The sequence below is a fragment of the Bison bison genome, unplaced genomic scaffold (assembly GCF_000754665.1).
Source record: "Bison bison bison isolate TAMUID 2011002044 unplaced genomic scaffold, Bison_UMD1.0 scf7180017864518, whole genome shotgun sequence".
Lineage (NCBI taxonomy): Eukaryota > Metazoa > Chordata > Mammalia > Artiodactyla > Bovidae > Bison > Bison bison.
This window is the reverse complement of record NW_011495071.1, coordinates 3,521,288-3,534,253: the sequence shown is the minus strand read 5'-3', so window position 1 is coordinate 3,534,253 and position 12,966 is coordinate 3,521,288. Positions and strand designations below refer to the sequence as shown.

Below are 12,966 nucleotides of genomic sequence, written 5' to 3'. Positions count from 1 at the left end.
GGGACCGGGAGAAGAAAGGCCCGGCCCAAGGGCTCCGAGGAACGGGGCCGGGGCTCGGAATCAAGGCGCAAAGGGTTGTTTTCCAAGATGAGAAACATGGGGAAGGGCAAAGAGTATGGGACCCAAAGGAACCTCAAGAGAAAGGAGAGACAGAGAGAGAAGGGGAGAGGGGAGAAGGGCTGGGGGAGAGGGAGACGAGAAGGTGAAGGAGAACGACCAGAGCGGAGCACAGACACCAGGAAAGGAGAAAGGACAGATGGACAGAGCGGCCACCCGCAGAGGGGCTGCCACCCACCCAGGCAGGTGACTGTAGCTCCAGGCGGTATGCAGCTCGCAACCCCAGGGACACACGGACATCGGACCGGAGGGCTGAAGGGACGGCACCCGGAGCGGAGCTGGCAGGTGAGGCCGGAGATCAGGCCCCACCGCCTGGCTGGTGCTGGGAGGGCATCACGTGGAGGATGCTTCCTGGTGATGCCCAGGATGCCGCTGGAGGCCAGGCTGGCCCCTGAGGCCTGGCACTGGTTTCACACCCAGGGGGGCAGCCTGCTGTGTTTTTAGCTAGGTCGCGGTGACCAGACGGATTCTCCTCTTCCTTACTCTGGTCAGCGTCAGGCAGGTAGGTGGCCTCGGGCAGAGGTGTTGAGCCAGTGCGTCTGGGATTGGGTGACATTGGCTTTCTGGCTTACACTTACCAGTGGGGCAAATGCTCCTATCCCCAAGGAGAGGAAAGCAGACAGACCCTGAAACAGGGCAGCATGGGAGGAGCCATGCCATCCCAGTTTGTACAAAGGCTTTATTCTGCGAGTGATGATGCTGGGCTTGTGTCCCCCCCAAGCCCCGCCAGCTCCAAACTCCTTTCTCCCCGCTAGGCCTGGCTAGGAACCTTTAACTGGGGGCAGCTTCTTGTTGAGAAACAGATAAAAGTCACTTGGCTGTGAGCAAAAAGTAGAAAACATCTCTAAGACCAGACAGGAGCCCCCCCACCTGCTTCTGGTGTCAGGAAAAAAGGAACCTGATTTGGAACAGAGAGTTCTAGATGCAGGCTATGACCCTGCCACTCACCAGCTGTAGGATCAGGACAAGTTATAATCTAAGAATGTTCCAACCCAGCAGCTCAGAATATCGGCTCCTGAGGGGAGGGGTCTGTCTGCTCCCTTCTCACTATATTCCCAAGGTTTGTGACAATAACTGCCAATTACCGGATGAACACTTACGCTGAAGCGATAAACAGACAAATATCTGCTTCACACATCCTGTGTGCTCAGTCGCTTCAGTCATTGTCTGACTCTTTGAGACCCCGTGGACTGTAGCCCGCCAGGCCCCTCTGTCCATGGGATTCTCCAGGCAAGAATACTGGAGTGGGTTGCCATGCCCTCCTCCAGGGGCATCTTCCTGACCCAGGGATTGAACCTGCATCTCCTGCACTGCAAGCAGATTCTTTACCCACTGAGCCACCCAGGAAGCCTGCTTCACATACCGTACCAAGGGTCAAATGCTGTTTGTGTATTTAATGCTATTTTTTAAACAATCAGGTAAGTATGTCATGAGGTGGGTATGAGCCTCTCAAATATGCATAAAGGTGCCACATAAGTGAGGCTGACGGGTAATGCACTCTCTTTCCCATCCCCAGACAGAAACCTCAGTTCCTCCCCACCCAGGAAAAGGCAGAAAAGGCAAAGCACATTTTAAAAAAGGGGGGACACTTCAAGCCAGAGACAACTGAATTAACTTTATTCTCTTCTAACTGCAGATTCAAGGTATACAACTGAACATTGCTATTTTTCTTATGAGACTTATAAATAAAAATACAAAAAATGTTCACTACAAAAAAATCTACTGTTAGTAGGATGTAAAAAATATTCTCTTTGCTATAGAAGGCACAAACTTCACTTAGTGACACATGGAGAGAGAGAAAAAAACCTGCAGCAGTAAATTCATTTTTTTTTTCTTTTTTCCTTTTTCTTTTTAAATCTCGTCAGAAACACTGAAATTACAAAGAAACGCGTCCATCTACACGAAACGAAGGCAGATGCGGCAAGCTGCAACCAGGACCGCACAAGTTCGGGTGAACTGCTTCGGGCTTAGAACAGATAGGGGCCGGCAAGCACAACGTGGGGGTGCAGGGCTGGGTGGGGCGGGGGGGCGGCAAGAAGGGGAGAGTGAGAGAGAAAGTGAGACAAACAGAAGTGAGAGGGGAGGGAAGGGAAAAGGGACGGAGGAAGCCAGGGGAGAGAAGTGGGGAAGAGAGGAGAGGGAGGGAGAGAGGGAGAGAGAGATTTGTACAAAAAGTAACCAGTAAAATTGAAGAAACAAAATTGGGCAACCTCCTAAAAGTAGGCTAAGAGGAGGTGCTGAGGTAGACATGAACTAGAACATCAATTAATTAAAAACACTACTCTGTAATACAGCGCGATCCGACTGGCACTTGTGCTGTCATGACAGAAGACAAGCCACACACACAAAAAACAAACAAGTAACAAAACAAAACAAAATACCCAAACCAAAAGGCTGAGTTCTGCTTGGTCCAGCAGGGCAGCAGAGCCCACAGTGCTATAATTTACATACATATATATATATATTTATCTTTATATATATGGGTCGGATGTCATGGTGCACCACCACGGCGTCTTAACCTTACAAAGATCATGCATAACACTATGTGAACAACTCCTATGACACACCCCAGGAGGCTGGTACCCTGTCTGCAAAGTGGGATGCCAAGGGCTCAGGGGGGCAGGGCTGTGGGGCCTGAGGGCCCTCTGCCCCCTGCCCTCTTCCCCTGACCCAGCTCCCCTGGTCTGTCTTGCACACCTTCTCCTGGTTGGCTGTGCCCTTTCCGCTCCACCCAGCAGCCCCACTGTATAGGCCTGGTCTGGCCTTTTCCCCTCCTACTAAAATATCAGGTTAAGTGCCACCAACGAAGCTCCAAGATGGAGGGAAAAAAGACAGGAGGGGGAAAACAGATTTGACGTAGGCCTAGGAAAAAACGAACACAGGCTGCTCGCTTTCCACTTTTCTGTCTTAACATCCAGTGTCCCCAGCTTTTGCCCTTGTGGGATTTGCAGGGAATTGGCCACCAATCTCCCCCAGCACCCCCCAGAGTCGGAAGGCTGCCCCCCACCACTGTTCACTCCCCTGTAAGAAGGTGAGCCAGTCAGCTCTGTCCCTCCAAGGCCTTGACACCCCAGCAGCCGGTTGTACCAACAGCATCCAGAAGGGTACCATACACTTGTGAAAAATTGCAGCAGTTTTTTTTTTTTTTCCTTTTTTTTTTTTCTACACATGGAAAAACTGTTCAGGCACAAAGATTAAACAAGCCCGCGTTGCATCCCTGGATTGTACTGAATCACTGGGTCCCCCAGCCTCCCTCCCCACCCCTACACCCCACATCTCCCTTCCCCATATTTGTGGCCTCCTCCAAAGCAGCCCAAAGCAGCAATGATATTTACTATTTTATATCTCTCTCTTGCTATATATATATCTCTCTATATATTTGTCTATCCTATATACACATAGGACTTTAATGCTTTGAATGAGTGAAGGAGTGAACAGGGAAAGAGCGGATGAGTGAGGGGGGAAATGTCACCAAAAGCATTAAGAGGGCACAGTTCTAGGAGCTGAACACAGGAAAGGGACTGTCAGTCAACTTGGACTTCCCAGACTGGACAAGCTCACTGTGCTGGATAAGGCAGTAGCAAGTCAGGTTGTCAGCAGTACCACAGCCAGAGGCAAGGGGTGGCCAAGGAGCCAGGTGGCAAAGAAGAAGGAAGTAAGAACACTGGGGTCTCACCTGGGCAAAGAGTGGCCTCCACCCTCCTCGTCTCCTTAGCCCTCTTTGTGCAGACACGTCTAAAGCCTCCAGATCATCTCTGACCTTCACCCTGGCCATCAGGCCCGACCACCTTGGCAAGGTCAGAATCATTTTGTCTTTGTGAGCAGGAAGCTGGGGCAAGAGGCATGCTGGAGTCTCTTCAGGGAGTCTGGGGCTTCGTGGGAGAGGAGGGAAGAGCCAGGTACAGAGATCTCCCCGCTCAGCATCCTTCAGAGGCCCCACGCCCAAACCCTCTCTCTCCCCATCTCTCGACCAGGATCCCTCTGGGATGATGGGGGCTGGCAGGGGCTGATTAAGTACCATCCAGCGCTGCAACACCAGATTACAACAATACTGCATGACTGAACACGCAACCGCACACAAGCACACGCACGCACACGCATGTACAAAGGGACATTTTGGTGGTGGTGGCGGTGAAGTTTTTTGTCTTTTTTTCTTTTTCCTATTCACATTACAAAAGGAAAAGGGCAAGGTCTGGTAGAACTGATGAAGGAACTAACAAATATTACAAAAATATTACAATTTGTAAATATTAGCTCAACCCTCTCAGCTTTTATGAACAGGGGAGGAGACCCAGGCTGTGTAGGAAGGGTAGGGGTAGGGGGAGAGGGGCCAGCTGGGCCTATGGAATAGTTTGATTTTTTTTTTTCCCTTCCCCACCTAAGGTGAATGATATCTTGCTGTTCAAACACTGTTTTCTGGGATTTATAGATCCCCTGAGGGCCAGCCTGTCCCCCCTTCTTCCAGGACTGGGGGAGGCTGCAATAGTGCACAAAGATTTCTTACGGACTGCCCCTCCCCCAATGATTCCACTCTTTTCACATTATAAACACGACAACTGTTCTAGTTACATATTTCAAGTTTAACTTTTTTTCCTTTCCAAAGCACTAAATCATTATTATATTTGCAAAACAGCATCCTCCCTACGTTATCACCCCCAGTCAACGGTCTAGTGACACAGTCCTCCCAATCCATATCCCCCCAACACACCACTTTTAAGGCCTTCAGATTTGGTGGGCGAGATTGCAGGGGAGAACAGAAGGGATGGGGCCCAGGAACAGGGGGTGGTCAGAGCAGCACGCACCCCTCCGACTTCCCTTGTATGCCTCACAACCCTTCTCCCCCAAACCACTTCCCTAAACCTCTTTTTAAAACCTAAAGATAAAAACGCAGCCACAATTTTCTCAGAGAGAGAAAGGAAAGAAGAAAAAAAAAAAAAAAAACCCACAAACAACTCTTACAAATAAAGCATGAGATGAAACGGAAGACCCGTCCCAAAGCAAACACAAATATTGCAAATGTGCTTTCCAAAAATTCAGGGGGCGGGGAGGCTGGGGAGAAGTGGGGGACGCAGAGCAGCAGGATGGGAGGCGTGTAGGGGAACAAAAGAACTGGACAAACGTAAGAGGTAGCTTTGAGAAAAACAACACCCCCGCCCCATTGCAACAACTCACGGGCCGTCTCGTCCCCAACCAGCCCTGCAGAGAGACCAGAGGCCAGTTTTGGCAGTGATAATGCACACGGAGGTGGGGCCACACGCGTGAAAAGGATTTGAAGAACACAGGCCCCCAGACCTGGAGGACCCAGCAAACTGTAAGAAAGGTGGGATTCGCTCCAGAGCGTTCTAGGCCTGGGGACGTCATGCCTGGTCGGAGCCAGCTGTGGTCCTGCGGTGCCCCCGGCGGACACCCACCTCCTGCCCTGGCCTCCCATTCAGATCCTGAGTACTCAGCTCCTTCTGCACGGCTCCCTCCATCTGGGAGGCTCGTCAGAGGGGATGGGGAGGGCCTTGGCCAGCTGAAGTCTATTAAACCAGCTATTAATTTACACAAGAAACTGAAAAGAACACTCTCCCCCATTCCTCCAACCCCCAACCAAAACAGAGATACAGGGGTCAAAAAAGCTCATGAGGTCACAAAAAACTGAGGTAATTCAAGTACAATGTGCTAACAGGTGAACAGAGGACAAGGAACAGAAGCAAAATGGAACACAAGGCAAAGCGCTTTCAACGCCTCCTCTCGGTGGCCTGGGGGCCCCTGGGAGTCAGGAATTCTGCACAGCCCTCTGGACCTGGGTCTCCCCAAAGAGAGCACCAGGCCTGGGGGGTCCCATGAGTTCCAAGGGTCCCCAGCACGGCTCCCCGACTCCCTCCCAGGGCAGGGGTCCCCCCCTCCAGGTGTAGGGCACCTCTGGAGAAGGACATCACATCCCTCCACGGGCCATGAGCCCTTTCACGGACGGAACCCTCCTCCTAGGGGCTGTGTTTGTTTGGTGGGACAGGATGTATTTAGTTGTTACATTTTTCCATTTTGGAAGCAAAAGCAGCTCAGCAGGAGTCTTGCTCAGGATGGCTGGACTGGGATGGGCTATTCCACTGAATTTGTCTGCATTTTTTCAGAAAGCAAAAGGGTGCAAGTTGGGTAGGGGGGGCTCTCTAGTCAGACCCCGCTTCCCCATCAGGGAGCCAGAGGAGGCAGGAGACACTCCGATCCATGGGGGGTTGGGAGGACAGGAGTCAAGGGGAGCCGGGGAGCAGGCAAGAGCTCCGAGGCTCCTAAAAGACTGTGAAGGGACACCCAGGTGTGGCGGGGGTGGCGGAGGAAGCAAGCAACAGATGAACTGAGCAGTGGGAAGGGCGGGAGGGCTCCTCCCCACCCCAGTGTGCCCCCCAGCAAACAGAGCTGCCATTGTGAGTGTCAACCAGTGACCCAGCCCAGCCCCCACCTCTGCAGGCCCCCTTGCACACCCCCACCCATCCCTCAGCCCCCCACCTTCTGAGGAGTCAGTGAGGGGACAGCAGGCAGGGATGGTCTGACTCTGACCAGAGGACCCCACAGCCCTTTCCTAGTTTCTAATTCCGGACACAAAAGGAGGATCTGGGTGGAGGGAAGAGAGAAACACCCCACCATCTGAGCTCGACAAACGCCCCCCTCCACCCCCACCCAAAAAGAGCAGGCCGACGACCCCCAGGCAGGAAAGGAGGGACGGAGGCCTGGGTGGAGGGGCTGGGCCAGGCGTCCGGGTCACCTGGAGCCCCAGACAGAACCAGAGCCAGACAGCTCCGAGACTTCCTTTTCCTCCTTTCTCTTTTTCCTTTCTGCTTTTTTTCATTTGCTTTTTGTTTGTTTTTTTTTTTGCTGTGTGTGTGTGTGTGTGTGTGTGTGTGTGTGTGTTTTCTGCCCTGCACGGTCCTCCTGGACTCCACCCAGCTCCATTGCTTCTCCTCCTGCTCCTCGCTCCCCCGCCACGGCCTCAGGCCGGCCTCACACGTAGCACAGATAGAGGTACGTCTTCTCTATCCTCCAGTCGGGCGGGATCTCCTCGGGCTTGTGGCCCTTCATGTGCTTCTGCATGGAGGACAGGCTGGGGCAGTACTCGCTGCAGATGGTGCACTGGTAGGGCGACGCGCCGTTGTGCGTTCGCAGGTGCTTGATCATGGCCGAGTAGTCCCGGGAGCGCTGGTGGCACAGCTTACACTCGAAGGGCTTCTCACCTGTGCGGGGAGAGGGGTCAGGAGAAGCCAGGAGAGAGGGAGGGGGCTTTCTGGAGACGCTCAGTCCCTCTGGACAGCACTTTTCCACGGTGATGGGTGCACGCCCAGTGTGGCGGCCACAAGTCACATCAGGCTCCCAAGTGCCTGAAATGTGGCCCGTGCGACTGCAGCCCTACGTTCTTTTTGTTTTTAATTGAAGTGTAGTTGATTTACAATGGTGTGTTAGTTTCCAGTATCTTACATTCTTAATCTTGTTCACCATAACTAATGTATTATGTGTGTGTGTGTGTGTGTGTGTGTGTGTGCAAAAGTCACTCAGTCGTGTCCGACTCTTTGCAACCCCATGGACTATACAGTCCATGGATTTCTCCAGGCCAGAATACAGGAGCGGGTAGTCTTTCCTTTCTCCAGGGGATCTTCCCACCCAGTCTCCCGCACTGTAGGCGGATTCTTTACCAGCTGAGTCACAAGGAAAGTCTTGGGTATTGGGACCCTGCATGAACTTTTTGGTCAACCCAATAAATAGCCACACGGAGGTAGTGGTCATGTGTGGGCCAGCTCCAGCCCCTGGACTTACTCTTAACTCTCTCTAGCGTGGGGACTCTCTCCTTCCTGAGAGAGGAAACAGAAATCTAGAAAAGTGCCCTCGAAGCGTCTAAAGTCCTTAGGGATGGCTCTTTAGCACACAGCTCCTTCTAGGGGAGCAAGGGGATAGAGTTCTTTCAGGGCTACAGATGGTGGGGAGCAGGGGGTGGTAAGAGTGAGAGAACCCCAGTCTGGCAAGCATACCTCCTCCTCTAAGACTCGAAGAATCTGCCCTGGACCCTGCTTTCCCTCTCAAGCTAGAATGGGGGAGAGACAGAGACCCTGGGAGCCCGTGGCCCACGCCCTAGCTGTGACCACCCACCCCTCTGTTACAGTCCCCTGGAGCTGAGCAGAGGACGCAGCAGAACCTTGTTTCGATACAGTAATTAACTGGCCAGCCATCTCGCTATCGATACTCCTCCGTGCAGAGGCCCCTGCAAATAATGAAGTAATGAACAGCCAAAGTGATCTAACTATCGACCGGCTATTTACGATAGTCAGTGCCAATGCATTTAATGATCCGCCTGCCAGGTCACATCTCCCACAAGGGGCTAAGGAAGCCCCTGAGGCTCTGCGAAATCCTGGGGGTCATTTCGGTTGTCAGCAACTACCACCCCATCCTCTCCGTGTGGCCCAACGCAGACCTGAGACAACACATATCCTGTGCTTACTGCCTCCTCCATCCACCTCCCCTCCCAGGAATTCACACCCTCCCCGCCAGTGCCAGCGGAATCTCCCCTCTCCCTTCTAACTCTGCTCAGGCAGCTATTTCCCCTGATCAGGGGAAGCTTTCTGTTTGGCCATATTCCACTGCCTTCCACCACTTCTTATCCTCAAAGGAAGTCCTTCTCAATATCTACCTCCAACCTAGCAGTGTGCTGGTGGTAAGTGTTTAACAACGGGCTCTCCACAAAGCCCTGATTTTGTAGCATTTGCAGATGGTCATGCCGTGAACGAAGAAGGAAATGGCAACCCACTCCAGTATTCTTGCCTGGAGAATCCCATGGACGGAGGAGCCTGGGGGGCTACAGTCCACGGGGTCGCAAAGAGTTGGACACGACTGAGCGACTTCACTCACTTGCTCACTCATGCCGATTTTAAGCAAACAAGGTGATAACAATGAACAAGGAGGTGGGGGGCTGCTGGAAAGACATGTGAATGGTGGCTCTCCCAGGCAGGCTGGAGCCGGCTCCAGCTTTCCACTGTTCCCAGCTCTGGCTGTGCTGGACATCAGGACCACTTCCACCTGTTCTGTCGTCAGGCCCTAAGAAAACAGTTGCTCACATTCATGTAAAAAGGAAGGGGAAGGCCCTTTGAAATGGTAAAACATTATACACGTGGAGGGGTTAGTAAAAACATCGGCTTTTCTAATCTTTCAACTCAATCGAACTTACGATTTTTCCCAACCCTCATTGTAAATCCTAACTTAATGTCCCCTAGGGTCTTATTCTAACCCTCAAGTCACATGAAATCATCCTAGCCTTCATTTTCAGCTAATCGGGCCAAGTGAACCCTAATTAAGGATTCATGAATGGACATCATCTGCGAGCTACTGGTGTGGCTGCCTGGAAGGCTGCTCTGGGCTGCTGGAAAGTGTGATCGATTAGCGATGTCTGCCTCGCCCTCTCCAGGAGGTAGTGGCACTCAGGTGGCCATACTAAGCCTTAAGAGGAGCCCTAGCACCCTGGTTCGGCCTGGGGCCATCCTTGCCTGGGGTCCTCTGGGGAGCCACCTGCCCCGCCCCCAGCCCGGAGCCGGCTGTTTGTCCCGGGTACCTGTATGCACGCGATAGTGTGTCTCCAGCTGGTGCTTGAGGCTGAACTTCTTGCCGCAGCCGTTGCACTCGTAGGGTTTCTCGCCCGTGTGGATGCGCTTGTGGCTCTTGAGTGTGCTTTCATCCCGGAAGCAGCTGCCACAGAACTCACACTCGTACGGGTGGTCGCCTGTGGGGACAAGGGGCTGCATCAGGCCCTCGCCTCCGCCCGCCCTCTCCTTAGGGCACATGAGGGCAGGATCAGAGCACCAGAAGGACGAGGCTGCTTGTCCTCACCACCTGCAGACAGGACTGAGGAGCCCCCCTTACCGGCCCCTTAGCATTAACGGGGAGCACACACGGCCCCATGGTCATCCATGCCTCGAGGGCTAGTCCCAGGAAAAGAGAGCCCATCTGACTCAGGGAGGACAGAGCCCCCAGAAAGCAGGCGCCCTGGGGGCAGAGCAGGCCCAGGGGCTTCAAGACCCTGCTCCCAGCTTCCTTTCTTCTAGGTCAAGGGTGCAAGCCATTCCAGCCTGACTCCACTACCCTCAAAAAATCCCTCCAATGTTCTCAGTCGCTCTGCTCTTTCCCTCCTCCACAGTCTCATGCATCTGTTCTTTCTGTATGATACTCCCTTCTTAACGAACTCCTAGTCACCCATCAAAACCTACATCATGTGTCACTACAGTTCAGAAGTTTCCCTTTAGTGCTACCTCCCATCACCCCAGCCCAGGCAAACTGAGTCACTTTCTCCTCTGTCTCCGGAGAGAAGAAATGTCCAGCATTCTGTCCCTTTTGTAGTAATAGTATAATTTTCATGGTGCTAATTTAAATGGCCCACGCTGAGTGCTCACCACTGTGCTGAGAACCTCACACAGATCATATCACATAATCACTTCAACAACCTTACAAGAAAGATAGTATCATTCTCATTTTACAGATGAGAAACATGAGATCTTTAAAGACACTTAAACAGGGTCCCTAAGGTCAAAGAACTAGTAAGGAGCTGAGTTGGGATTCAGATCCAGTTCCAGGGTCTGGACACTGGAATACTAGTAATACTAACTGGATATACTGGAATACTCGTGTCGGTTAGCAGACTAATGCCTGACATGCCGTGTTGTATCTGTTGTGACACCCCCTGTGCCCGCAGAACAGAAGCACCACAAGGGCCAGAAGGAAGCCTCGCTCATCCCTGCGGCCTCAGTATGTAGCACACAGTCAAATCCAATCAAGGAGCTCAGAAAATGTCAGTACGTGAAGCTGGGGGAGAACGGCCTTTCCCTTTCCCTGACCTGGCATCTATGCCCATCAGCATCCTGTTTGTAATGCACCTTGAAGTCCCCTACCGGGTCAGAGGCTGGGGCGTGGGGATTAACCATCCTTCCTTTTGTACCCAAAGTGGGGGCTTTGGTGGCTGGGGAGTGGGGGGGGAATGAAAGGTGAAGACTTCAGCTACTTATTTATTACAGGAGTGAAGGCACAGACAATAAAGATAGATTGATCACCCCAGACTTTGTTCATGAATATTTAAATATCGCTGATTCGTCTTGTCACTGTAATTACAATTTCTCTGGGCTGCATCTCCAACAACCACAGTTTATGGTAAAGAATGGCCACTGTATTTCACTTGTCCCTCTGCAGATGTGCGAGGCTGCCAACCGTGTAATGTCCTCTGCATTTCATACATTTTCTTCAGCCGCTGAAGGTTTAAGTCATCCACAATGACCTACGTTTTTTCATTATCCCCATGTCAAACTGCGCTCGTGTCTGGGCATAAATTGTCCTTCTCGTTATAGACTTGCATGCCTGCGCCTTCACTTCCTCTTTAAAATGATATTTTACTCTCTTCTCTCTCTCTCCCCTCCTCAGGCCTCTAACCAAACCTCCCCATTCTCGAAGGCGGGCCTCCGAACCCACATAAATTCTCATCTCTTCTGATGGCTCTGAAGGGTTTTTAAGGCTCTGTGGGGAGAGGACGCTGGGGTCCGCTGGCTGGCGGGCTCTCTCACGGGAGGAAGACTTGCAAGATGCTCCGAGGGTGTAGAGGGGTGGGTGGGAACACTTCCATTGAGGCGTCGGATGGAAGAAGCTCGAAGGGGAGAGCTATCCTTCCACGCCAGTCCCCACCACCCTAGGGGCCCTGCCCTGGGCTCAGAGAAGAGGACCCCACGTGCAGATCTGGGGATGAGCAGGGGTCTGGGTTCCCTGCACCTGCCTGCCCTCTCACTGCAGGGCTGTGCAGACTGCCTGGTCCCCCAGCCTCCAGCCTCATCCAATCCCAGGGGAGACGAGGCCCAGGCAGACCCTGGTCCTGATTAGTTGTGTGTCTAACAGAGTGAGGGGTGATCTGCGTGCGCCTGGCCCCGCAGGCCACTGTGTGCGTGTAGGTGTCTGTGCTCACCGTCGTCTGACATCCAACCCCACCCCGCCTTAGTGAATCGGCAACGATTACGACTTTAATCAAGGATTCAGTATCCTCATTAAGATATAAATAAATAAATAAGGCAGGGCCCACGTGAGACTTCAGCCGGAGCCGGTAATTAAAACGTACATCGGCAGCCACTCGGCAGGTGGGTGGGGGGCACCGCCGGCTGTCTGCATCTTCCCCCCTCCAGAAGGGGCCCGGAGAGTTTAAAAAACAAAGGGTTAAGGCAGAGAGGTTGGTTTGATCAGATTTTTATGAATTTAATCATGAAGTGGATCACATTAAATGAGTTTAAATAGGAAATCTCTAGAGGCAGTCCAGGGAAAGGAATAAAAAATTTAGGAAGGAAAAAAAACACAGCAACGCACCAACACACACACACACACACACACACACACACACACACACGGATTTTGAAGCACCTGGCCCAAAATCCTCACCCTGAGAATTAATCGTGTCAGTGTTGCCATAATGTACACAAAACTGGCTGCAGAACTCAAAATCCAATTTGTGGAATGTTGATTAACTCTGTAGCCTCTTTAATGAGCTTGACATTAAGTGCAGGACAAACGAGACTAATTAGAGCCCCCACGGCCTGGCCAGTGCACCTGTGACCCCAGTGGTCTGTCCTCACCTGGTTGGTTTCCCTGGCACCGGCCAAGCCCAATGTCCTCTTCCCCACCCCAGCCCCACCCCATCAGCCCCTCAGCCACCCCTCCAACACAGCTGAGGGTTTATTATATGATGAGCCATGTGAATCAGGGATCCATCAATGCCAACTGCGCGGCTGGACTAACCTACCAAACACAGCTGCTGATGCTAAACGCCCGGCCCCAGCAGCAAATGGGCCAAGAACAACGGAATATCAA

The 12,966-nt window shown here is 52.4% G+C and overlaps 1 protein-coding gene across 1 annotated transcript in view; it reads right to left on the bottom strand.

The window, feature by feature from the left end:
- Positions 1-1,951: 1,951 nt before the first annotated feature.
- Positions 1,952-12,966, bottom strand: part of ZBTB16 (zinc finger and BTB domain containing 16) — a 206,187-nt gene continuing 195,172 nt past the window's right edge. Inside the window, 3 exon segments of the mRNA XM_010830640.1 lie at positions 1,952-7,328; positions 9,689-9,958; positions 11,556-11,733. Of these exon segments, the coding sequence (XP_010828942.1) occupies positions 7,099-7,328; positions 9,689-9,958; positions 11,556-11,733 (678 nt within the window). The 3' untranslated portion in view covers positions 1,952-7,098.